Here is a 24833-nt window from a genome sequence, read left to right on the forward strand (position 1 = left end):
AAGACCTGCTTATAGCTGACATCTAGAACCTGGCAGGGGCGTGGAGTCCGGACTAGTACCAGGCAGGCTAAGTGCCACCTGAGGCTACTCAAGATCATGATGGCATGTTCCTCTGTCCAGCTGGACAGGCAATTGGCATTGTCTGGGGTCTGGGTAAGAGTGATCTTGGCGCCTCCAGGAAACGCTCACTCAGGCCCAAGAGTGGTAGGGAGGATAAGGCTGAGTGGAGAATAGCATGGACAATCATGACAGCCATGTTAACAACATCCTCCAGTCTAACAAGGACAGGTGAATTAGGATGAGACAGATAAATATTTTGAGTGGTCTGTAGGAAGGAATAATGAAGGCATTGATGAGCCAGACTTGGGAATACAGCTAAGGCTGAGACTTACGGGGCTGGAGTTTGGGGTTAATGACTGGTTGCAGACACAGTGAGGGGCAGGAGGGCTGGAGGCCTGGAGGCCTGATGTTGTTAGGAAATAGGTAGATTAATAATCCTCATACATTGCAGTTGTGTAATATATTCTCATCAATTTTCTGATCTGTATAATTTTCTGGGCCAGTATCATTATCTGTCTTCCTAATACCCACACAGACATTTTGATACATGAGAAAACAAGCTCAGAGAAGTTGAGGGATTTTCCTCCGTAGCTACTTATAGGCAAAGCTGGCACTCGTATCCAGGTCTCTTAGCTCCTGATCTGGTGCCCTTCCGGTTCCGTCAGAGAGATTCCTTCAGTAGAGAGGGTAGAGAGCTAAAGGCATTTGGCCTGTCAGAAGAGGCAGAGTATGACCAACGTGGAGATGGCCTGAAACTCTCTCTGCCACAGGTCCTATTGACTGGAGGACTCCGTGACCCAGCAATTCGACTCCTAGACACATGCCCAGAGGCATGAGCGCATTATCTTCACCACGAGCTTAGTCCTAAGGAAGTTCATAGCAGCTTTATTCACAATTACCAAAACTAGAAACAGTCTAAATGTCTATTAACAGAAGTCTCAATAAACAGACTGCGGTGTATCTCTACAATGGAATATGACAGCAATAAAAAGGAACAAACTACTGATATACACAACAACATGGATGAATCACAGAGACACTGTGCTCAGTAAAAGAAACCAGTTTCAAAAGAGTACATTCAGTATGACCAAATGAATATGGAGTGATAATAAAAAAAAAATCGCATCAGTCATTTCTTCTAAGGGTTGAGGAAGGCTGACCAGAAGGGGTACAAGGGAAGTTTCTGGGGTAATAGAAATGTTCTGTACCTTGACTTGGGTAGTAGGAACATGTGTAGTACATGGCAACTTTAAGATTTGTGTACACTTGGGGCTTCCTAGGTGGCGCAGTGGTTGAGAATCTGCCTGCCAGTGCAGGGGACACAGGTTTGATCCCTGCTCCAGGAAGATCCCGCATGCTGTGAAGCGACTAAGCCCGTGCGCCACAACTACTGAGCCTGCGCTTTAGAGCCCGTGAGCCACAACTATTGAGCCCATGTGCTGCAACTACTGAAGCCCACGCATCTAGAGCCCATGCTCCACAACAAGAGAAGCCATGGCAATGAGGAGCCCGTGCACCACAACGAAGAGTAGGCCCCGCTCTCTGCAACTAGAGAAAGCCCACGCACAGCAAAAAGACCCAACACAGCCAATAAAATAAATTTTAAAAAAATAATAAAAAAAAATAAAGGAGCTCATTGTTAAATCACATATTAAAAAAAGATTTGTGTACACTTTACTGTATGCAAATTATACTTAATTTTTTAAAAATTAAAGTTTAGCTTTTGAGGAAAGAGCCAGTTGAAGAAGGAAAAGAAAGGGTCTTAAAGAGTATGGCGGTGATGTCCCAGATTGCCTCCTGTGGAAGGTGACCAACTGTCATGATTTGCCTGGAACTGAGGGGTTTCCTAGGACGAGAGACTTCTGGTGCCAAGACTGGGAGAGTCCTGGGCAAATTGGGACAGTTGGTCACCCAGCTCCTGTGGAGGTGGGGAGCTGAGGGGTCTCTGGAAGACTGGCGGAGAGGCTGGACTCCCTTGGACCAGAGCTGAGGGCTGCTCCAGCAGCCTAAGAGAGGGGCCTGCCAAGAGGTAAGGGAGGCAGGCATTGCTGGTTGCTCCTCAGGGTTCCTGATCCTCTAGGAGCAGGAAGGGGTGGGGGTTGGGAGTAGAGCCGGAGGGAAAAGGCCTCAGAGACTGAACTGATGCAGTTGGGCTGTCCAGGTTTAGCATCGCAGCTTCTAAGCTGGGCTCTGAGGAGATTCTCACTCTCAGCCCTCTCTTCACACCAGATATCCCCACCCTGTCTTCCCTCAAATGCCTAGCCCAAGAAAATACCAAAGCAATACATTGATTTTCTGGAAGGAAAACAGACATGGGGACCTATCAGAGGAAAATGTGGTTGTATCTCTTCACGTCCACAGTTGTCACAAGGCAGGGACTGTCCCCTCCCCACTTTGTCTGCCACGGCCTGCTGTGGCTTGAGCTAGAAGAGTCTCCTGTATCTTCTCAGAGCCTAGGACAGATGGGGCAATGAGGGAGAGGCTCTTCCAGCTCTCCAGCTGAGGCCTGAGGTGAATTCTGACGGAAGCTGCGGACGGGGCTGGTCCCTGGAGGAATCAGGAAGCGGGGAGGGCGGGCTCAGAAGTTCTCGTAGTGGTGCACAAAGTGGGCCTGGTCCTTCCTGTTGATGAGCTGACAGGCCTTCTCTACGTTCTTGGTCATTCCTGGAGGGCCACAACTGAACACCCCAATCTTCCGCACCTGTCAAGTGTGGGGTGGGGTGGGGGGGGGCAGTGGTTGCAGAGAAGGAGAGGCCTGTGGGCTTGAGATGCTCACTGCCCAGGAGGGAGCGACTTCTCCAGCCTGGCTGGAATGACCAGGGCGTTGACCCCAGGCCCTGAGGAGGAGGCTTGAGTTGGGGAGGCAGGGTGTGGAGTTTAAAACCCTTCTCCAGTGCTTGACCTCATCCTGAGGTCCTCTGCCCAGGACACAGCTTCAGGCTGCTTGAGGGCCAGGAAATCCTGGCAGGGGAAGGATGGGTGGGCGTGGGACTGACCTTTGGGTGAACCTCCTGCAGGGAATTGAAGAAGGGCTCGAAGGGGGGTCGGCCAAAGTGGGTGATGGAGCGCAAGCCCGTGAACAGACTCCGGTTCAGCACCTTCTGGAAGTGCCGCTCACAGATGTACTGGGGGAGGGAGTAGAGGAGGAAGGTCACAGCCAGGCAGAGCCAGGGTCAGCTCCTAGTCCAGATGGTGGTCCGCCCAGCTGCCTTGGCCATCCTTACCCTGCCAGCCCACATACCCACTGAGCTGCCCTGCCTGGCCAGCCCTGACATACCAGCATGGTGGTCCTGAGGTCAAACTTCTCAGCCAGCTGGGTGATGTAGATGTGCACGGACACCAGGTCCTGGTGGTCATTCTCCTCCACCTCCCGGATGATGTCAGCCAGCCACTCAAACTGCCGCTGGGTCCGTGTCACCCAGATGAAGTAGATCTGGGGAACACGACCAGGCTCTGACTCAGCTCAGCTCAAGGTTCCTCCACCCAGATGCTTTTACAGAGAGGGTGGGAAGCCCTATACCACCACAGACACCAAACCTCTGGCAGGACCCACATCCTGATCCAAGGCTTCTAGCCACAGATCCCAGCAGAGGCTCTTCTGCCTCCACCTCCTACCCTCCCTCAAATGTCTGCCATCTGGGCAACTGGGTGTGAGTGGCCCCAGCAGACCCAGTTGCCTGGGAGCCAGGGGCTTTTTATCGTGCTACTCTGCTGTGACGTGGGGACACAATCAGGCTGTCTGTCCCCATTTCTTTGAAGAAAGGGAGAGGGACACTCACCTTTTTACAGAGCATTTGGCTGCCCAAGGATGACTTGAAGACCAGGTCTTTGAGGATGGAGGCAAAGGGGGTGACCCCAATACCCCCTCCCACCAGCACCGACACCTCAAACTTATGCCACTCCTGGTGGCCCTCTCCAAATGGTCCATCGAGGTACAGCTGCCAACGGAAGAGGACGATGAGATGAGCCTGGTCCTTCCCCAGCTCTGAGGTTAGACATGGGGGAGGGGGGAGGGTGGGCGGGTGGCCAGGGAGAACTAGTCTCTTTGAGGTACCCAGCCCTCTCCCAGTCTGGCTTTGGGGTGGCTAGAGCATCTTATCCCAGGGTCGGGGACGGTGGGGACCTTCTGTCAACATCAGAGCCCCAGAAGTGGTTCCCAGTGATGGGCACCTTTGGATATTTGGCACAGCCGTTGCCCGTCGGGGGTGAGTAGATCTCCCTGAGGCGGGTGGTCCAGGGCCCCGCTGCCCGGATGTGCAGGCTAAGCGTGTCCTCGTGGGGCGCTGAAGTCAGTGTGAAGGGGTGGTACTCGTTGGTCCCCAGAGCCAGGCAGGCGATCCGCACCCACTGCCCCGACTTGTACTCAAAGCCTTGGGGCCGCTGGAACTCCAGGTGGGTCACTCCTGGGGGTCATGGGCAAGGAGGGGCAGGGATCAGAGGGCCTGCTCCTGGTGCCTGAGGACTGGCAGGTACCCTGTCCTCTCCACACACCTAAGGCACAGGGAGTTGTCACATGATACGAGCAAGTAGGGCTTCTGGGCCTGGGAGTTGGAGGGCCCCCTTCTCTGTGTCCTGGGGAACTCGAGAACTTCTGGAACAGGGGAACGTCTCTGTTCCCCTGTTCCAGCCCCTCCCCTCCTGTTTGCTGCTTTTTCCCATTAAGGGCCCAGGCCTGATACCACGGTCCTAGACATCAGCTTACTAGGTCAGGGGACCGCAGGCTCCCCAGGTACCACCTCAGTGTTTACCAAACCTCCACCACGTGAGGGTTACCTTTGCGGTGGGCCATATCTGCACACCTCCTGCACTATCATTTATCTGACATTTTTCTTCAAATTGACTTACCTTTCCAATTCCATTTACCTTGAGAAGAACATTTAGGTCACTAAGGTGGGTGGAATACCAGTATCATGTGCGCTGTCCAGCTCCAGAGGCCAAACGCTTAACCACTACCCTGTATTTCCTTGCCTAAGTATCATGTGCTCCAAATAGAAGGCCCCCCCTTTTATCAAATTTTAGCTGTTTTCTGCTTAACCACAGCTGAGCTTCAGGCATGTTTTCTCTTTCTGGAAAACATACTGGAGGATGCAAAAGGCCTGCTAATGCCATGCTGAGACTTTGCTCTTAAATAATCTTGATTGAAGTAAAGTTGAAGTGAGGTTCGTTTTCTTACTATGTGAGCCCTGAAGGTTAGCTGGCCCCACGACACTTGAACCACCTTCCACCACCCTCCACAGAGATGTGAGCCTCCAATCTGGCCAACACGGACTCCCCACAGCAGACTCTTGCAGTCTGAGCCATTTCTCTGTCTCTGAAGAGGGGTTATTCTGAGTGAAGGAATGGGAGAGGGACGTATGGTTCCCTGTCCTGCACCCGGGCCACACACGTGCCGGTCTTTCCTGTCCTTAAACCCCTCTGAATGCACTTGCTGCCAGCTCTTCTCATGGTCACTTCTCACTGTCTGCAAGTCCTCCTGGGAACTAAGAACAGCCCTTTTGGATGCTGCAATTCCATCAGGAAAGCTGCAGGGATCCCTGAGAGTCTATCAGAAGCAAGAATGGGGTGAGGAGGCCTGGGGAGCTGTCTCCCCACGTCCCACGAGTTGGCCGTCTGTGCTCCCCACCCAAGGTCAGGCCAGGCCTGGTACCTGAAGGCAGCAACTCCGCCTTCACCACGCTGATCTCCACCTTCTTCCGGCTCAGGCTCACCAGCTTGTCCCCCGCATAGATAAGTGCTGGGACCAGGAAATAGATGTGGAAACGGGGCAGCTGGATCAGAGCGAAGCTTCCGTGGATGATGAGCTGGAGACACAGCCAGATAGTATGGTTCAGGCCCAGCTGGCCCCCTTCCTGCATCCACCTTACCCAGATACTTCCTGCCTGGGCCCTGGGCCTGAGCTGGGTAGATGGGGCTGGCATAGTCTCCAGAAACTGTGGTCTCAGATCTCAGGGTCTCAGTCTGAGATCTTGGGTCCAAATCAGCCTGCTCCCTCCCCACGTCACGAGTGTTCATCTCTGCCCTGTGGCCTGGCCCTGCCCAGAGAAGTCCCTCACCAGCACGTAGAGCAGGATGTAGAGATGGTGGGTCAACCAGAAACCCCGGAAGCTGCGGCGCCGGAAGTGGTGGGAGGCGAAGACATACATAATGGCGAGGACCAGGAGCAGGAGCACCCCTGTCATACCTGGGGGTAATGGGGACAGGGTCAGAGTGTCCCTGGTCTTGGGACCTCAGCCTGGGCTGAGAATTCCACAGAGCATTTCCCCACTCTGCCCTCCTTCCCTGACCTCCCTCATCCCTTCCTGGCTCTCAGAACAGCTTGCCCAAAGAAGCTGGAGTTGCAGCTTGTCCTGGAGGCTGCAAAGGGAACCTATGACCACTGTAGACAAGTGTGTATTCATGGGAAGATGAGGACAAAAGCAGAAGTCCTCAGGCAGAACCCCCAGACTCCACATACAATCTACTCTTTACCTGGGACTGTCTGGAAGAACCACCAGTAGAACTTCTGGGGAAGCTTGGACCTGCAGGGCAAAGACACCCAGAGCCTCAGGCTGGGGCAAGAGGGGCTCCACCACTGCTGCAATGTGACTCTGTTCCTGATGGCCCTGAATGCGGAGGTTACTGGGCCTCAGCCCAGATGGCCAGGGATCCTTCCAAAGAACATGGCACCTAGCCTCCTACAGTTCCATCCTCTGATCTCAAAGCAATTCTTCCTCCTGTGTTATCTTGAATTCTCTTACTGCAGTTGACCTTTGCTTCCTTAGTGCTTAGTTCATATTCTGTAAGCTCCATGAGGGCAGGGAGCTTACCTCCATGCTCTCTCCCTATGCTCAATGCCAGGCACAGAATAAATGCTCAGTAAATATTTGTTGAACGACTGCACGTATCTTGGCATCTCTACTCTCTGGCTCCTAGATGGACACATAAGACGTGTTCCATAAATGTTTGCCCAGTGAATGGGCGATAGGCTGGAATAGCAAGATATGGGTCAGGTACACATGGGAAAGAGTCTCCGACTTCACCTCCTAAACTCCTTTCCTGGCCAATCACGGCCAGCTTCTTTCCTGAGGGCAAAGTCATCTCTCAGCTTCCCCAAGGAGACTAGCTTCTCTCCCTCACTCAGTGAGAGAGTGGAGAGGATCTAGGGCCCGTTACCTCTTTTCTGTTGTACCCTTAGGCCTGCCCCAGAATTCCCAATGGGGATCCTCCCCAGAACTGACCCATCATTCACAAAGACGCTCGGGAAGATGCAGGCCAGCAGGCTGAGGGGGCTGACTGCGAAGATGTAGACATTCACCACGTGGCCAGCACTGTGCAAAACTGAAAGAGACAGATCCTGTTAGAGTTGCCTCCCAGGGCCAACTCTACCTCTAGCCCGGAGGGGAGAGGAGGCACAGGGAGGAAGGAGGAAGTATAAGTAGCTCCAGTCTCCCCCCTGCCTCCCCCACAGCTAAACCCGGGGGGCTGCAGCAGTGGCATGTGTGCCCAAGAGCCACATACTGGCCAGGACAACGGCAGCCATGGCGATCCAGCGATGGAAGTCCACGGCGGCGTCGAAGGGCACGTAGCGGTTGAGGAAGGTCTCTCGCAGGAAGGTGATGAGGTTGCGGCACATGGTGAGCAGGATGTAGGAGAACATGAAGGAGACGCTGGCCGCCGTGCCCCGCGACAGGATGATGCCCACGCGGGTGGTCTCTGCGATGCCCGAGGATGGTGAGGCAAAGGCATAGTCTGGGGACAGAGTGGGGGTGGATGAACACAGCACAGAGGCCTGGGCCCATGTCAGGACCCCTGGGCTCCCCCGTGCAGATGCTGAGGACCAGGAATAACATCCAGAAGGTTCTCACGTCTCCCCTCCCACTGCCTGCAACCTGGAACGCTTACAGTAAGCACGCTCCGCAAACAGTCCGGCACAGATGGCTGAGAAGATAGCCACGCACACAATGTGCCGCCGGTAGTTCTCCACGAAGCGCTTGTACTGCTGCAGCTTCTGGGCCAGGAAGCCCCGCTGTATCTTCTCCTTCAGCGCCTCCGTGTACAGCCGGGGAGGGGGCACCACTGCCCTGCAGCGATGGGAGGCAGGTGGCCTGAGGTCGGGGCACCCTGGCCTCCCCTAATGCCACCCAGTGAAGGAGGCCTGGTGACCTGCCAGCGGTCAGGACGGGCCATAACAGGTGAAAGAAAAAGCTTTCGGCGGGGGGTGGGGGTGGGGGAGGGGGGAGAATCCCACCCTCCCAAGCCTTTACCTCTCGTCTTTATTTGCCCTATCCACCCACTCTTCCATTTCCCCACTACGTCATCTCCACTTCCTCCTATCTGTTCTGTCCTTCCCTCTTCCTGCTCCCTGCACAGGCCTCACTGCTGTGCCCAGAGCAGGCAGGAGCCAGGAGATCCCTCACGGCCATCCTGGTGTTGCATCTGAGTGCCAGGCCCCTTGCCTGAAGATTAGGGTGCAGAGGTTGGAAGCGGTTGAAGAGTCATTAACTCAATAGCCTGCCGAGCGGGTCAGGGACACATGGAATGATTCTCAGGATGGTCCCGTGTGTGTGGAGGCGTGGGCAGACCAGAGACCCTGAGGCTTCTCCCCATGTCTCCTTGGGTCAAGGGTCTGGGAAACACTTACTTTTTGCCAAACCTCTTCTTCAGCCCAGGGCCTCCCAACTCTGGGGCTTCAGAGGCAGGGAGCCCCACTCCCTGAGGGTGAGAACTGCAAAGAGAAAGATGGGGCTCACTCTCCTCTTGTCTTTGCAGCCAGAAGAAGAACTGCCAGGTCAGAGTTGGGGGTGGGGTGGGAGGGGGTAGACCCTGGGACTCATTTCTGTCTGCAGAACTTGTCCATAAAACTGGTCAGAGAGAAGTCAGACAGAAAGCAAGACAGAAGGCATGAATATGATCTGGTCATCTGTTCTGTAGCGTGATTCTGTCCTGGAGGGGCAGGGAGAGAGCCAGCCTCCTGAGCAGTAAGGGGTGTGTGTGTGAGGCGGCTGGAGTTCAGGCTAGGAACAACCGTGCGCTAAGAGCTACTTTCAGAGCAAATGTCTGGCCTGGGGGCTGATTCCACCAGCCCTACTTCCTTCATTTCTCTGCAGGGGACTCAATCAGGGCACCTCCCAGCTCCCTGTCCCCGCTCACCATTCCCCAGAAGTCCGAGTGATGAATGACACTCGAGAGCTGATGTTTGGTTTAAAAATGTCTCCAACACCTGGGGAGAAGAACAAGAAGCTGGACAGGCCTCTCCAAGAGGGGAGTGCGGTGGGGAGGAGACTGTGCCAGGAAGGCCGCCGTGGCACCTGGCACTGACTCGGTCATGTTCCCGTCTCCTTCTCCAGCCTTGCTCCCCTCACTGCCCACCCACCGTGCACAGGCCAGCCGCTGCTAGACAACGTGGCAACTGTGTGCAATTAGAAAAGGGCCCCCCCTCCAGGCGGTTGCAACGCTGCAGGTTCTTTGTGTAGAGAAAATACGGCCTCTTTCTCTGGCCAGACACACCCCAGATCAATGCACATGGTTGGTGTGTAGCATGTAGGCTGGGTTTCAGCCTTCCCTGACCCCTCAGTGGGCACCTTTGTGCACAATTGCACAACTGTATGTGACGCCCTTGCTTACATGTGCCTGGCTCTGTACTAGGCACCAAGGACTAAGAGAGAAATAAGACCTGAATGCTATGCACCAGGAACTCTCATTTTGAAGACGCTTAACCCTGACGCCTTCCAAACTCACACACCTCCACCTCCACCTCTGACACAGAGCTGCGTGCGGCGGAGCTCGTTGTCATGGTCCCGTAGCATGAAATGGAAGTCCTCCCATGTCAGTTCCTGCTTGTCCTGGAAGCCTGACTCCCGGAACATGGACTCCACCACCTCGGCCAGCTGGGCCTTGGACAGGCAGTTGTTGGCAATCTCAATGAAGGACCTGGTGGTGGCGGGGGGACAAGAGAAGAAAGCAGCCTGTCAACTGGCAAGGTCAGGTTCAGGCAGGTGCTGGGTGGGGCAGGCCCCAGACTATCTAATGTGGTTACCAGTGACCCAGGAAATGGCATTGAGAAGGTGTTTGTCCAGCCCACCGCTGACGCTAAACTGGGTGGGGTGGCCACGGGCTAGAAAGATAGAACAAAACTGAAAGTGACCTTGACCCATTAAAGAATGCAGCCCGCAAACAGAGGGGCATCTACAGCTGGGATGAATGTTCATTTAGCGTAGGGGCTTGTCCAGGTGCACCACGGCCCTCTCGCACGGCAGGCTCTCTGCTCTCTCGTGTTGATACCTCCCACAACACCTCCAGGCACCCGTTCACGGTCCAGTGGGGGCACAGACGGTCAGGGGTTGGGGAAGGAGATGTAGCTGCACTGGCTGCTGCTTCCTTGTGCCAACACTCCAGGGCACAGGCAGGAGTGTCTCCACACCCAATGTGACAGCACCCACAGTGGCAGCTACAGTGGCCATAACTCTTTTCTTAGAGTGTGCTTTGAGACGAAAGCACACAAACATGCAAGTGTGTCTCAGTCCAGCAGAAAAAGCCCTTTGCGTGCACGGCACAGCAAGCGCTGCCACCCATTAGAAAACACATCATCCCACTCGCTCAGGGTGAGAGCAAGAGCCACGTTGAGAACAGGACGAGGAGGTGGTAGCTCAGCCCCGGGGGCGGACACTGTCCCCTGGAAGGTCCTGCAGCGGCACAGCCAGCGGGGCACAGCTGCAGCGCGCTTCACAACCAGCCCTTTCAGAAGCCTACGTCCAGTTGGGGTATCTGTACTGTAAAGGATACGGCAGCTAAGGCGAACGCTGAAAGCAATGAGAAGGCTTACAGGGGTAGAAAGGCGAAAAGGATCTGGGCTGTTCTATGCATTCTATTCATTCATTTGCTCATTTGTTTTATCTGATTCAGTTAACTACGTATTGAATGCCTGCTGTGTGCCAATCACAGTGTGGAGGAGGTGGATTCAGCAGGGAACCAAGAGAGATATAAACCCTGTCCTTACAGAGCTGCAGGCGGCTGTGTTACTGGAGCGCTGTCTTCAGGAATAAGAAGTCTAAGCGCTCAAAATTGGTCTTTATGGGCACACCACAACCAGAAATGGCTTAAGAAACAGGAAGAGAGGAGGGTTGGAATGCAGAAGAAATTTCCATGTTTCTGCTGCCTGTGGTGGTGATTGATACTGGCAGTGACCAGGGGCCCCATTCTCCATGATGCCTCATCTCACTGTGTAAAGCACAGCATTAGAAGAGTCAGCAAAGACCCGAAGGCACCCAGAAGGGGTTTGTGGGCTTTGTTACGGGTCCTCTTGATGTTGGTTGTCTTTTTAACTATGGAGAATTTTCTGATGGTGTTGACAGTGCAGATACAGACTGTCCTGGAGGCAGGGGCCTAGCCAGATAAACTTTTGAAGCTGGGTGCTCTGAGCGTCTAGGATGTAGTATCTAGGCCACCTCTCAGTGCAGACGGCCACATGACCTCCTTGTCTACCCTCCTCTGACCTGACCTGTTTTCCTGTTTAAAATATCAAGAAGTCTCCAGACTGGAGGGGCCCACCCCATACCGCATCATGGTGAAGAACTCGTCCTTGGAGAGGAAGCCATTCCCATCAAGGTCATACATGGTGAACATCAGGTGGGACTTGTCCTCTGGGGAGCCTGGGAAGAGACAGGGGGATGCTCGTCACCTCTCTGCTGAACGACACCTGACTCCTGGGATGGTCCACCATCCCCTTACCTTTCATGAAGACCACCAGGACGTCCAGGAACTCCCGGAAGGACAGGTAGCCGTTGCCGTCCTTGTCGGCCAGAGAAAACATGGACTCCACAAACATGTCCTGGGGCTTGAGGCCCAGGGCCTCAGCAAACTCGGCCCGGCTCAGCTCACATGTCAGGGCCTCCCGCACCTTCTGTGACGAGTCCAGGGGCAGGGTCCCTGCCTCTGCCTGGTCGATGTCCAGCACCTGCACGTGGGCAGCAGCAGAGGGAGGGTGAGAAGGAGGTGAGGTCTGGGCTGGAAGCAGTTCTGTGACCCCTCACATCTCCCCAAAATCCAGATTAGAAAGGGTGAGCCCTGGTGGCTGCTCATGGTCATTAGGTAAAGCTCTGACTTGGGCTTCTGCTCTCCTGCAGCGGGGGTGGCTATAGCAGGGGATGGGGTGGGAATGGGCATAAGCAAAGTTTGGGAATGCAAAGTAAAAGAGCCTGTGCTGGGGACAGGAGCTGCAGCAGACAGCAGTGACAGGGAGGAAGGGGACAAAGATATGTCCTCTTGTCAGTTCAGACAGGGCTGCCATGTGCCTGATTTTAAAAGTCATATACGTGTAACTACCATTTGTTAAATGCCTATAATGTACCAAGCACTTGGGCTAAACACTGTACATAGAACAGTGTTTATCAAACTTCAGAGTGAATCAGAATCCTCTGGAGGGCTTGTGAGCCCCAACCCCAGAGGTCCTGATTTCCTAGATCTGGGGGAAGGGCCCAAGGACCTGGATTTCTAACAAATTCCCAGATGAGGCTGCTGCTCCTGGTCCAGGGGCCACAGTTTGAGACTCACTGATGTAGACTATCTCCCTGAATCCTCACAACAACCCAAGGGGATGGATCCTATATCAATCACCGTTTTGTAGATGAGGAGGTTAAAATACAGTACAGGGCAGAGATGATGTGATTTGCCTAAGGAGATGCGCCAGGGAGCGGCAAAGCCTGTACTCCACCAAGGCTGTCTGTCTCCAGCCCGCAGAGCAGAAGCTTAGTTCACCCCATGTAGGGTCCTATCCAGCCCAGGTTCCCTCCAACCCCCGGGCCCGGTCCTGCCTCCAAAAGGCACAGTCACGGCACCTGGGCAAAAAGGTGTCTGAAGAAGACCTCCAGGATGCGGCCCCGCTGCTGCTTGGTCACAGCCTTCCTGAGCAGCTCGTTCTCACTCATCTCAGCCACATCAAGGCCCAGAGCCCAGCTCACACAGAAGCCCTGCAAATGCTGCACGAAGGTGCCTCGCTCCTCCTCGGAGTTAAACAGCAGCACCTGGGGTGGCAAGAAGGCTGTGCCAATGCTCAAGCTTCTGGTTCTGCCTCGCCTCAGAGGGCCTTGGGTTGGGGGAAGGAGAGAAAAGCTGTTCCCCATTCCAACCCGGCTGGGGCCAGGTGATGGCCCAAAGGGGGTCAGAGGGAGAGTCGGGTGGGGTCTGGGGACCTCTGAAAGGAGGGCCTCCTCCCAGCATCAGCCTTCACAGCGGAGCTCTGTAGCTGAGGAGGGGGTGACCTGAGAGGTCTCACCGTAAGAGGGGAGATGTGTGAGGGCAGCCAGGCCAGGGAGGCAGGATGGGCCATACCAGGTCATACTCCTTGGGGATCTTGAGCAGCAGGGCGCGGCGTCTGCGGTTGCTGGACAGGATGAGGTGGACCCGCTGCAGCAGGGGCCACAGCTGGATGGTGCGGAGCACAGAGAGACGCCTGTCCAGGACCTGCAGACGCCTGTCTGGGAACAGCTGGATGGTGACGGGATAGCTCCTCTCCCTGGGGCCTGGCCACTCCATCGCTAGGGAAGGGACGATGGGACAGAGTGGTTCGGCAGAGGTCCCCAGGCCGCTGCCCTCAGGCTGGTTCCACTCTGCCAGTCTGAGCAGACACCCCCAGAGCCTGGCTCTCTCCCCACATCTGTAACCAGGTTCTTTCTCCCAGCACCTCCCCATCTGTCCCCTTCCCCTTTGCCTCCCCTGGGCCCCATCTCACCTGACACTCCATCTTCGGCTGCTTCCTTCTTCACACTCTCTCTGCCTTTCTTTTGTAGCTTCTTGCGCTCTTGGCCCCGGAAATAGGCCACCACCCCAGAGATAAGCAGGCTCACTGAAGGGGGGCAGAAGGAGCAAGTGGGGAGTGGAGCCCCTCACGTGGGGCTTCACTGAGGCTTTGGCTGCTGCCCCTCCCTTCCCAAGGTCCCCCGAGCCTGGCTTCAGATGCACCCAAGAGCTAGCCCCACAGGGCAGCAGGTAATGAGGGGTGGGGACAGTCTGGGGAAAGGAGGGGAGCCAGGACAAGAGAGATGGGTGAGGGGGTGAAGGGCTCACCTAGCGGAAGACAGCACAGAGCCACGATGGTGATGCCAAAACTGGCACCACTGCCCTCAAAGTAATGAATCACGGTCAGGGGCACACAGGGGGGCAAGTCTTTGGTTGTGAGCTGCTGGGGCTGAGGGCAGGGTGCACCTGAGGACAAGGCACACAAATCTCAAGGCCTGAGGATCCGACTTCTTGGCCAGGCATCCTTCCCCTCTGTCCCTCCCTCCCAAACTCATCTCCCTGGAACGTGTTCCCCTCAAAAATTCCTCTTCCACATCCCATCTCTCAGCATCCACTGCAACTTGACCACAAGGTGCAGCCTGCAAACCAGTCTAGTCTCTACTACGGGAGGCGGCCTAAAGCAGGCCTCCCAGACCAACACAGAAGGAGCTGTCTGGCACCCAGCTCCCTGGACAGCACCAAGTGATCCCCCACACAACCTCTGTCCCTTCTCTGCCACCATTGCTTGTGTTGTCCCAGGCCACCCACCTTGCTGCCAAATAAAGACATTGGGCTGCAGGGCAGCAGGGTTCACGTTGGTGACAGCCACCAGCACATCCCGAAGAGTGGTATTTCTGATTTCTGCAATTTCCTCCATGGAGAATAGCCTATTAGAGAAAGCCAGGAATTGTTGGGATGGGAAGAGGACACAGGTCTCCAGCAAACTCAAGCCCAGGGACCCAGATGAGAAAAGAGACCGAGAAGGGTTGGGGAGGGGTGATGGGACAGCCAGAGGCTGTTTACAGGCAGAGGGTCTGGGGCCCAGGCCAAGGTAGAGTCTGAGGTGGGAATCCAGGCAGGCCTTACCCGTTCCTGCTGTTCTCAAACCAGTAGCGGTCGCCATCCCGCAGTCGCACAAACTGATCAAGGACGATGGTGCTGAAGAGGAGTCCAGGGTCCCCGTGACTCTCCAGGAGCCCCCCGGGGAGTAGCTCCAGCCGGGACAGGTCCTGGTTGTACAGGGCAGCTGTGGCCTCCAGCACCTGAAGCACCCCAGGAAGTGAGGAATGTGTGAGCTTGTGTGTGGTTTTGTGTTGGGAGGGCAGCCACTATTGCCCCATTCCTCAAACACAGGACCCCATCAGCTGCCTGGCTTGCTGCTCAGGCCTGACGGAGACTCCTCTATCTAGGCAGCCCCCCTCAGGTGGTGACAGGTCTGGTGGCAGGACCAGTGTGTCACTACCCAGACTGCCTATTCCCAGTGATCACCAGCTTCAGGGTCACCCAACGCATGGAGAGAGTTCCTGCGGGGACACGAAGATGGTACCCAACCCAACGGCCAATATGCAGAAATGGGACAAGGTAGTGGTGAGGATACTCTGGAATCAGATGGCTGAATTTAAATCCTGCCTCCAAGACTGACTTACCAATTATGTTGTCAGTAAAATGGGGATAATGATAGTATCTACTCTATAATATTCTTGACATAGATTAAATGTGTTACACATGTGAAGGACTTAGAACAGTATCACCACAAGAAAGCTTTAGCTGCCACAATTATCATCACTATTCCTGACCTGAGGGTCCATGTTGGGGTTGAGGTCACTCCAGTTTTTTGGGGTCTTCAGCCCCAAGGCCTGTAGGGCTTGGCTGTAGCTGGGCAGCCCCATATCTCGGCCACGTTGGACGCTGCTGGCCACGTAGTCAGTGCGGGAGAACTTGCCAGGGCCAGGCCAGTAATCTAAGAAGCAGAGAGGACGAGGCTCTAGGCTCAGTCCCCCTAACCCTTCTTTACCCAGCAGCCTCGAATTGGGCTGTTGGCTTTATCCACACCCAGTCCTGCTTGACACGTGACCTTCCTTGGTGTAGGGTCAATGTCACCTTGTGTGACCAGGGGCAATTTTTCTGGCAAAATGCTTCCCCTAAGACTCAGGACTCTTCTAGTCACCAAGCAGGAAATTTCCTGTCCCACCTCCTTAACTTCAGCATGGAGCTGGACAGAAACCTTTGGAGACCTGAGCACCAGAGAGTGTGGTGCCACCCCTCCCCTTACATATTCAAATGTAGGTAATTTTGAATAAAGCTTGTTTTCTTCTAATGGTTGTTTGCTGTGCATTTATCTGTGTTCCTGCATTGCAGGTACCCTAGGTCTGCCTGTGGACCAACCCAGAAGAGTCCCCAAGCTCCTGGGCCTCTGGGCCCTCAACCCCTCTGCCTCCAGTGCTTACCCCTCAGATCTTCAACCACTATCCTGTCCTCCAGCTCCGAAATCTGGGAGGCCATTCCCAGCAACAGCTGATTCACTGCCTGGGCACTGTTCAGATTGGGGTTCTGGAAATAAACAACACATTCAAGGGAGGTTCTCCCCAAGGACCACTGCAGCACCTCAGGATAAAAGGCCCTTGGCCAGTCTTAGACTCTCTTGAGCCGTTGTCCCCAGATAATTTTCTGACCACTCTGCCCTTCGTCTCCCGCCACCCTGGAGCTGCAACACCTAAGAACTGGAATTGTTGCTTTTCCCAGCCTGTGTGATGAGACTGACCTTGACCCACCTTCCCTTGCCCCTGACCCCAGGCTGACCTCCCGCATCCAGTAGCTGTTGCAGACTCTGAGAGCTGGGGAGCTGCCAAAACCCTCATTCAGGATCGTCTGGAAATGACAGCTGGCGTTTCTGAAATGGGGAACCCATGCGGCAGAAAGAGAATTCAGAGAAGAAGCTGAGGTGGGGTTGAGTGGGGTGAGGGAGGCAATGAGTGTGGACTGAAGGTAGAGGTTGCTCTTTGTCCACACAGGGTAGGAAGGGAAGTAGAGAAGAGAGTGACCCAGTTGCTGGACAAATCCTGCTCTTGGCAACTGAAGTTCAGACATTAGGAAAAAATTGGGAGATTTCCCTGTTAAGACTGAACTTCCCACCCCAGGGTTCTGCTTCAGGGCACCACATTCTGCTTCTCTTCCCCCATGAAACTGTGGAGGTGTATAAAAGGTCCCAGGCCCCCAAGGCCACCGATTCTTCACCTCTGCCAGTGTACAGCTCAGCCAGACCCTCCCTCACCTCATGTAGACGCCAGGGGGCACCATGGTGGAGAAGAACTGCTCAGAGGCTGCTAAGAACTCCGGAGAGATGCTGGGGTCCAGGAAAGGGCGGTACTCTGTCCACATGGGGTAATAAGAGAATCGGTTTCTTACCCTCAGATACTCTCATCACATGAACCCACCTGTCTTCTTTGTTCTATGGATCCTGACCACCTCCCCATCCCCAAACCCGCCTCAGCCCAGGTGTTTCCCCAACTCCCTCACCTGTGTAATTTGGGGGTGTTTGCTGCAAGAAGCTGGGCAGCCACTCGTACATCGCGATGTTCTGAGGGGCAGGAGAGGGGAGATGAGAGGCCAGCGCTGGAGCAGCCAGGCCAGGAGGGGTCTGAGCTCAAGAAAGGCTTAGGTGCGAGATGAGGACCAGGCAGGGCCACTCATGCGAGAGGCACGCAAACAGGAGAGGTGCGGAGGGTCCAGTTCCCCGCAAGCATCGAGCGCAGGGGGAGGGGGCAGCTAAACACTCATCGCCCGAAAACCCCTGCGTAGCTAGGCTTTGCCTCCTCAGGCCTTTCAGGGACTTTCCCTAGCCGGTGGCGCTCCGCGGGGGGGTGTTTCCGGGGGGGCTTGTCCGAGCATGGAGGGCTCTGCGGGGGAGACCGGGGCGCGGGAGAGGCGGGCGAGCGACCGACCTGGTAGGTGGCGATGACCCTCTTGCGCGCGTGCTGGAACAGCTGCTCGTCCGCCCAGAGCGGGTGCTGGCGGGCCAGCCTCTGCGCCCACAGGTTGTGGTAGCGGAACCACAGCAGGCCCAGCGCCTGCACGAAGGGCTCGCGGTTCCCTCGCTCCGCCCCGAAGGCTGCACGCGCCGTGGGGACGCGGAGAAGGAGGTGAGCGCCGGCGGGACCAAGGCGGGCGCCCCTCGCCGGCCGCCTGCCCGCGCCCCCGCCCGGCCCCCGCCGCCTCACCGTACAGCCCCCGGGGCCCGCGCCGTCCCGTGGCGGGGTCGGGCGCCGTCCACATGAGCAGCGGCTCCTGCGCGTCCCGCGGGAAGAAGGGGTCGGGCCCCGACGCCAGCTGCCCGCCGGAGAAGCTCCGCAGCTCGTCGCTCCAGGAGTGCGAGGAGCCGTAGATGGCGCTGCCGTCCAGCCAGCCCGTCGCCTCGTTGGTCTGCGGGGACACCTCGCCGGTGTGAGCCGGGGGTCGGGTGGCCGAGGCGGGTCAGCGGGGGCGAGGGCCGGGCGGGTGTGGTGGGCGGGGTGGGGGTGGGAGCCCCTCCGCAGCCGCCTGGGGTCCAGCCCCCCGCGCCGCCCCCTGCCCCGCTCACCGGGTCCCGGGGGTTGCTGGGGCTCTGTCCGGTCTCGGGGTCCCAGCGGCTCCTCTGGAAGGGCAGCACCACGTCCCCGCTCCGGTCTCGGTCGAACACGGGGTCCCCGGGCGGGATGTGGATGTTGAGGAACTCGGCTGGGCAGCCAGGATTTTCCACGCTCACCAGGTCCGAGAGCACGTGGTAGCCTGCGGGCGTGGGTGCACACTGGTGAGAATCGCTACTCCCCACGCCAAGGCTGACTCTAATTTCTCAAGAGCCTAAAGGCAGGTGTTCCAATGCAAATTCCGCTCCACCAGCTCTAAAACTTTTTTCTAATCTGCAAAGTCGGGGTTATAGGACCCTCCTCGACCACCCCGTAACGTCGTTGTGAGAATCAAAAATAATATAATGAATGGAAGGGCCCCCCCAGGCCAGTCCCCACCTCCTAACAGATCCTGCCTCACCCTCCCTCTTTGGGGGAAAGAAGTCATGTTCACAACGGGAGGAGAGGGGCGGCGGGGACTCAGCTTCTCAGAGCTGTAATGAAGGTTAGTGGCACTCCTGGGTTTGTAGTAAGTGGTAAGAGAACGATTAGGAAAGCAAATACCCCCCCGAATCAACACCCCCAAATTCCTCCAAGATGAAGAAGGGCTTGAAGTGCTGCTTGGTGGAGGGGGAGGAAGTGGCTGGGAGTCTTGGATCGGTCTCCTATGGACTTACGGAGAGGCCTCAGGCCCTCTCTCCCCAGGCGCTGAGAGGAGCGCCAGGTCAACCCTCACCAAAGAGGTGTTCTCCCCCTTTGCTCTCACCGAAGAAGAGCCCCAGCACGGTGCGGTTGCGGTTGGATGGCCGCCCGGCTTTGCCCCGCATGGCTGCGTTGCTGAGCTGGCGCGGGTTGGGCAGCAGCGGCTCCCCCAGAGCCTGATACACGCCGTCCGCGTAATTGGCTGGTGCGAGGCGCCGCAGTCGGGAGCCTGTGGCAAGCAGGGAGCCGGGGTCTGTCAGAGCACCCCGTCCCCCACAAGCCCACGAACCTCGCCCTGCGCTTCCCTCCAATTCCCCTGCCCACTCCCACAGACGAGACCCCTTCTGCGGTCCCCAGGAGTGTATAGGAGGTCGCTGTTCAGGCAGCCGGGCGTCTGGAGGCGCGCTCTCTGGGCTTCTCCGCGCCGGCTCTCCGGCGCCCCTGTCCTCCACCAGCCGTCCCCCACCCCAGGCCACGGGACGCACCGGCAGCGCCACGCTCGTGGTGCCTCAAGTTGTTGAACCAGCCGTCATAGCGCTGCACTTCCCAGGTCAGTGAGGGTGAGTCCTGGCCGCCTGTGGGTCAGAGAGCGGTCCACTCAGTGCTAGCCTCCCTGCGACCCCTTGGGGACCCAATGGCCTCAGCCCGTGCTTCTCCAGCCCGCTGAGCGTCCCCAACCCGACGCTAGTGGCAATGCTTGAGCAGCGTCTAGGCTGCGCGGGGAAGTTCGCCATCCGGCTGAGACGCGAAGCGATCTCACCCGATCTTCCAGCCTCAGGAAGCCGCTTGCCTGCACTTCTCCCTTCCCCAACTCCCAAGGGAAACTGGATGGCATCCCGAACTAGGGGCGCCTGGTACTTACCCGCTGGATCCAGGAGTACAGTCAGCAGAGCTCCCAGGAGCACCAGTGCCTTCGGCCTTGCGCGGAGCATGCTGACCCTGTGGCCAGGAGTGGGAGGTGGTACGTGAGGGACACGGAGCAGGAGTTCCCCACTCCGACAGTTGGCACAGGTGGAGGAGGCGCCAGCTGTGTCCACTTCTGGAGCAAAGCTTTTAGAAGCATCGCCAAGGACCCGCACCCACAGGGCACTTTTTTAAGGGATAAGCAGCCAGCCCTCTAGTCAGTGACGCTGGTCCTCACCCTCCACCCCATCTAAGAACTAACCCTCGCCACACACAGGAGCCCGTGGGGCACAGATTCTCTGGGGCTTGTCAATTCCTGGCAGTGCTTTACCTCCAGCCTCCCTGGTCCTGAACAAAGCCTTGACTCCTACCCCTCAGGAACTGCTTCTCCTAGAGGAGGCAGGGAAAGGAACACAGCTAGTGAGCTGGGAGCCTGTGACCTACAGTCTCTCATACCCCTCAGTGAATGCCTGCGCGTGGTCACGAAGGATGAAGATCAGGTCCCAAGTTCCGGTCCAACCTCTGGCTCAGGGCCCCGTCGGGATCAGAAGTCTTCTTTTTCTTGGAACCTTTGCTTCTCTGCTCTGTTCCTCTTCTCTGCCTCTCCCCCACCCCTCCTCCCCAGCTCCGCAGATCCTCAGCCTCCCAGGCTTCACTCTCACCCTCCTCTCTGGATCCTCTGAGGCCAGCTGTGCAGGTGCTCACTCAGGTGAGATCTGTGCCAGATGTGAGCATCTGGACCGGGGCTCTCCCTCTTGCTGTATAGGCAGGGCTCCTCTCATTTGCATGGTGACCTCCGCCTCTTATTTGCATGATCGCTTCCCTCTGGGACCTTGCTGCAAAGTCCCCACCCTGCTCGGGAAACTGTCCACAGTGCTATAAAAGGGATTCCAAGTCCTGTGCGACTTCCAAACGCAGAGTGAACCTGCAGAGCCCACTCTCCCACCTACCTAACTGTCCTGGCCAACCCAGAGCGCCTGAGGGCAGCTGCTCTACCTCAGGGGCGAGCCAAGGCGCTCAGACTCGACTTGTCCATTGGGTCCAGTCCTCACACACAGGGGACGGGGTAAAGGAAGTGGGACCCGGGCTCGGACACCAGAGACCACTCTCCCCGCTGGAACAGAGCCAGCTCGGCCAGGTTGCAGCATGACTCTGTGGAACGGTGTGCTGCCCTTCTACCCTCAGCCCCGGCATGCCGCCGGCGTCAGCGTCCCGCTACTCATCGTCATTCTGGTGTTCTTGGCCTTAGCCGCCAGCTTCTTACTCATCTTACCCGGGATTCGTGGCCACTCGGTAAGGAGGTACTAGAAGCTCGGGTCTGGGGGTGGAGGGTGTCATGGACAGCTTGTCTCTGGAGGACCCAGGACAGTTAAGACAGCGGCAAGGTCTTTCATGACTAGTCAAACCGAAGCACTGAACCAGACGAACACACCCAGAAGTCTGGTCCAGCAAGCACCCCTTCCCAAGGATAGGGAGAGAGTCCGTGCAAGACATCCAGAGGCGGACCCCAGCTGGAACATTCAGGAGGTTGCTGCAGAGAGTGGGCCCCTAGTCCAGTAATCCTGGGGCCAATTCTCATCTTCATGTGGTGCAGGGGTCTCCTGCCTCTCCCCAGGCTGCACCTCCACTCCCATCCCACTCCCATCCCAACCTCCAGGTGATGCCCTTCTGGCCAGGAGGACAGAAACCAACAACTCAGACTGCTGTGCTTCGCCTGTGCTCTGGGTTGAGTCATGTGTTTGGGTGCCCCCATCCTAAAGACTCAGAGATTTCTGCACAGAAATTTCTTCGAAGTTGTAGCAGACTGGGCAGTTTTTCTTAGATTCCCTCCTCTCCCAGAACCTAAGTAGTCTGTTTTTCAAGTTTAGGAGGACCTAGCCTCCCTGAGTCTTGTGTTGGTTTTCTGGGAAACTGGCACACCTAGTATGTTCCCACCTCTTCTACTTGGTGACCAGACCCCGAAGCCTCCCTCTCCTGAGGGAGGTGACCCTTGCCTGCCTAGCACTTCTGGACTCACTGAGCCTCACCGTGGCAATGACCGGAGCAGGAGGCGGGACCAGGACTAGCAGTCAGTTAGCTGGAGAGGAAAGGGGATGAAGGTGGTGGAAGAGCACCAGGTAGACACAGCCTAGTTTCAGGGTGTACTGGGAAATGGGGCTGGGGAGGCAGAAACATGCAGCCAAAAAAATATTAGAAATGCCAGTGGCTCAGAAGGACTTGCATGACTTGATTTCAGCCTTTAAAGGTCAGGAATGTAACTAGGAAAAGTGGGCAAGAGAGGGAAGTTGTAGGGGCACTAAAGGCCAGGGTGGCATGGGGTCAAGAGAGGTCTTGGGGACTCTGGTTGGGTAGTACCCAGGCCTAATCTGGTGTCTGTTCCTGCAGCGCTGGTTCTGGTTGGTGAGAGTTCTTCTCAGCCTATTCATAGGAGCAGAAATTGTGGGTGAGTGTGTGATGCAGCAGATGGGGAGAGGACCTGGGGTGAGAAAGGAGGTGGCAAGAGGGCGCCTGGGAAAATGGAGAACTGGGGTTGGGTTCCTGCTCCCTCTTCCCATTCTGTTTCTAGTGGGCAATTTCTAGTGCCCACTCTTCCACCCTTACCGTGTATATCGCATTGGATTCCTACACCCCCCCCCCCCAATCTCTGTGCACAGTGTCCCACCGCCCATCACCAAGCTCCCAATTCCATCTCCCCAGTCTTCTCCCTAACCTTTCCCCTCCCCCACGGTCTGCCTCTCCCCACAGCGGTGCACTTCAGCGCAGAATGGTCAGTGGGCAGAGTTAGCACCAATACATCCTACAAGGCCTTCAGTGTGGCACGCGTCCGAGGCCACGTCGGTCTGCACGTGGGCCTGGAGGGCGTTAATATTACACTCACAGGTGAGGGGGCTGCGGCGAAGTGACTCCTGGGGTTGGCAGACACCATGGTTGGGGGAGTGTGGCAGGGGCAGCTGGAGGACCTATGAGGACAGCTCCCACAAGCCCAAATAGCTTTTGGCTCTCATTGGTTTGTTTTCCTCAACCGCTGCCAAACCTGTTTCTCTCGGACTCTCACTTTCCTATCTGAATCCGCTCAGTTGCCGGGTCCTGGCTGTACGCAGCCCGGTGACCCCGCCGCCCTCCGCAGGAAACCCAGTGCAGCAGCTGAACGAGACCATCGACTACAACGAGCAGTTCATCTGGCGGATAGGCGAAAACTATGCTGGGGCGTATGCGGAGGCACTGGAGAAGGGGCTGCCGGATCCCATTCTCTACCTGGCGGAGAAGTTCACTCCGAGCAGCCCCTGCGGGGTTTACCGCCAATACCGCCTGGCAGGGCACTACACCTCGGCCACGCTGTGGTGAGCGCTTAAAGAAGGCACTTTGCGTATATCCGCGCGCGCGTGTGTGTCAGGGATGGGGTGGGGGCTGCGAGCCGGAGGCTGTGAGCTACAGTTACAGCCCGGCGCGCTTGGGGTGAGCATTGCCGCCTCGCGGGCAGATGCTCACGAGGTCCCTACAGACCGCCGGAATCCGCAGAGCCCCGGCAACGGCTGTGCGCCGGCTACTCTCCTCCGGTGTTTCCCTGCGCCTCCGCCGTCCCAGCCCCGGGCTTTCGTCCTGGGGCAGGGATGTAGCGCAAAGCGAGCCCGTGGGAAGGCAGGCGGGCTGGGAGAATCCGGCTCACGGCGCCGCTGGCCCCCTCCCCGCAGGGTGGCGTTCTGCTTCTGGCTCCTCTCCAACGCGCTGCTCTCCATGCCGGTCCCGCACTACGGAGGCCTGGCTCTCCTCATCACCGGCGCCTTCGCGCTCTTCTCCGTGTTCGCCTTCGCCTCCATCTCCAGCGTGCCTCTCTGCCAGCTCCGCCTCGGCTCCTCCGAGCTCACCACTCGCTACGGTGCCGCCTTTTGGATCACGCTGGCCACCGGTGAGGACCGAGGGGACGGGCCCCGGGTGGCTGGCGGCGGGGACGGGATTTACACCAGCGTGCGCTTTCCAGGCTGCATAATGAGTTCCCATATATTATCTAATTTGCCCCTCTCAATAGTTCGCAGAGGCAAGCACTGTTACGCCTGTCTTACAGATGAGGGGAAGGGAGAGGGGAAGGGAGTTGGGAAGGGGTTGGTATCTTCTCCCAGTGAGCACGCGAACCCGTGTATCATGTGTTCCATCTTAGAGGTCCTTCTGAGGGGTGTGTGTCTGGGGAGGAAATGCAGATACCTCCAACAGATGGAGACGGGCAGGCCGGGTTCTGGGAGCCCTGACTGCCCCCTTTCCCCTCGACTGCGCTGCCGCAGGCATCCTGTGTCTCCTCCTCGGAGCAGCGGTGTTGAGTCTGCACTACGCTCGGCCCAGCGCTCTTCGCGCCTTCTTGGATGGAAGCGTCAAGGACCTCGAAGGGCAGGCGAGCGGGAGCTCTCCTCTCATCCTCAACAACCCAGTGCATAAGCAGTTCAGCACCCCGGACTTAACCATCAGTACTAACCTGTGAAAAGGACTCAACTTCGGACTCCTGCTCTGCCTTGGTCCCCCGCAGGCCGGGGAGCAGTGCCTGCCGGGCCTGGGGAGCTCCGGGAGGGCACTGCGCTGGGGGCGCGGTGGGAAAGGCCGGTGGCCTCAGATGTGCCGCCCGCCCCCGGGAAAGAGTCTCCCAGGGTGAGCTGTAAATAAATTCTTTCTCCTTTAAAAAACAAAACAAAACGAAACAACCCCCCCCCACTTTCCCGCATGATTTCCCGCGGCATTTCAAGGCTTTTCGGGGATACAAGCTCTGGCGAGACTTCCCCGGGCTGGAGGCAGCTTAGGACACCCTCTGCTTTGCCGCAGACGCGGGAT

At 56.9% G+C, this 24833-nt stretch overlaps 2 protein-coding genes across 2 annotated transcripts; one reads left to right on the plus strand and one right to left on the minus strand.

Annotated features, from left to right (window-relative positions):
* Positions 1-935: 935 nt before the first annotated feature.
* Positions 936-20478, minus strand: DUOX2 (dual oxidase 2). The gene is made up of 34 exons (XM_057722008.1): positions 20350-20478; positions 19978-20054; positions 19601-19690; positions 19180-19344; positions 18389-18576; positions 18030-18231; positions 17754-17920; positions 17329-17389; positions 17084-17180; positions 16612-16702; positions 16260-16362; positions 15609-15772; positions 14899-15074; positions 14581-14699; positions 14101-14238; positions 13766-13879; positions 13366-13571; positions 12873-13058; positions 11767-11992; positions 11594-11687; positions 9782-9969; positions 9190-9259; positions 8681-8764; positions 7942-8120; positions 7558-7788; positions 7278-7377; positions 6529-6578; positions 6114-6241; positions 5708-5861; positions 4231-4463; positions 3840-3998; positions 3338-3493; positions 3057-3185; positions 936-2761 (listed from the first exon to the last, which is right to left on the minus strand). Exons 2-34 carry the CDS (start codon positions 20045-20047, stop codon positions 2639-2641), a joined length of 4641 nt encoding a protein of 1546 aa, XP_057577991.1. The 5' UTR covers positions 20048-20054; positions 20350-20478; the 3' UTR covers positions 936-2638.
* DUOXA2 (dual oxidase maturation factor 2) lies at positions 19654-24681 on the plus strand. Its single transcript, XM_057722020.1, has 7 exons — positions 19654-19665; positions 21064-21311; positions 22404-22461; positions 22764-22898; positions 23146-23359; positions 23711-23925; positions 24296-24681. The coding sequence occupies exons 2-7, from the start codon at positions 21165-21167 to the stop codon at positions 24487-24489; spliced, it is 963 nt and encodes a 320-aa protein (XP_057578003.1). The 5' UTR covers positions 19654-19665; positions 21064-21164; the 3' UTR covers positions 24490-24681.
* Positions 24682-24833: the final 152 nt, after the last annotated feature.

This window comes from Hippopotamus amphibius, chromosome 2 (assembly GCF_030028045.1).
Source record: "Hippopotamus amphibius kiboko isolate mHipAmp2 chromosome 2, mHipAmp2.hap2, whole genome shotgun sequence".
In the NCBI taxonomy this organism is placed as follows: Eukaryota; Metazoa; Chordata; class Mammalia; order Artiodactyla; family Hippopotamidae; genus Hippopotamus; species Hippopotamus amphibius.

Bases quoted from the DNA above. Each gene is read 5' to 3' on its own strand.
- DUOXA2 (XM_057722020.1), top strand. From the start codon at position 21,165: ATGACTCTGTGGAACGGTGTGCTGCCCTTCTACCCTCAGCCCCGGCAT. The intron at 22,462-22,763 runs GTGAGTGTGTGA...CTCTCCCCACAG, and splicing joins CATAGGAGCAGAAATTGTGG to CGGTGCACTTCAGCGCAGAA. The intron at 22,899-23,145 runs GTGAGGGGGCTG...CGCCCTCCGCAG, and splicing joins CGTTAATATTACACTCACAG to GAAACCCAGTGCAGCAGCTG.
- DUOX2 (XM_057722008.1), bottom strand. From the start codon at position 20,047: ATGCTCCGCGCAAGGCCGAAGGCACTGGTGCTCCTGGGAGCTCTGCTG. The intron at 17,390-17,753 runs GTCGGTCGCTCG...CCTGCCCCTCAG, and splicing joins GGGTCATCGCCACCTACCAG to AACATCGCGATGTACGAGTG. The intron at 11,993-12,872 runs GTGCCGTGACTG...GCCCACGTGCAG, and splicing joins TCAGACACCTTTTTGCCCAG to GTGCTGGACATCGACCAGGC.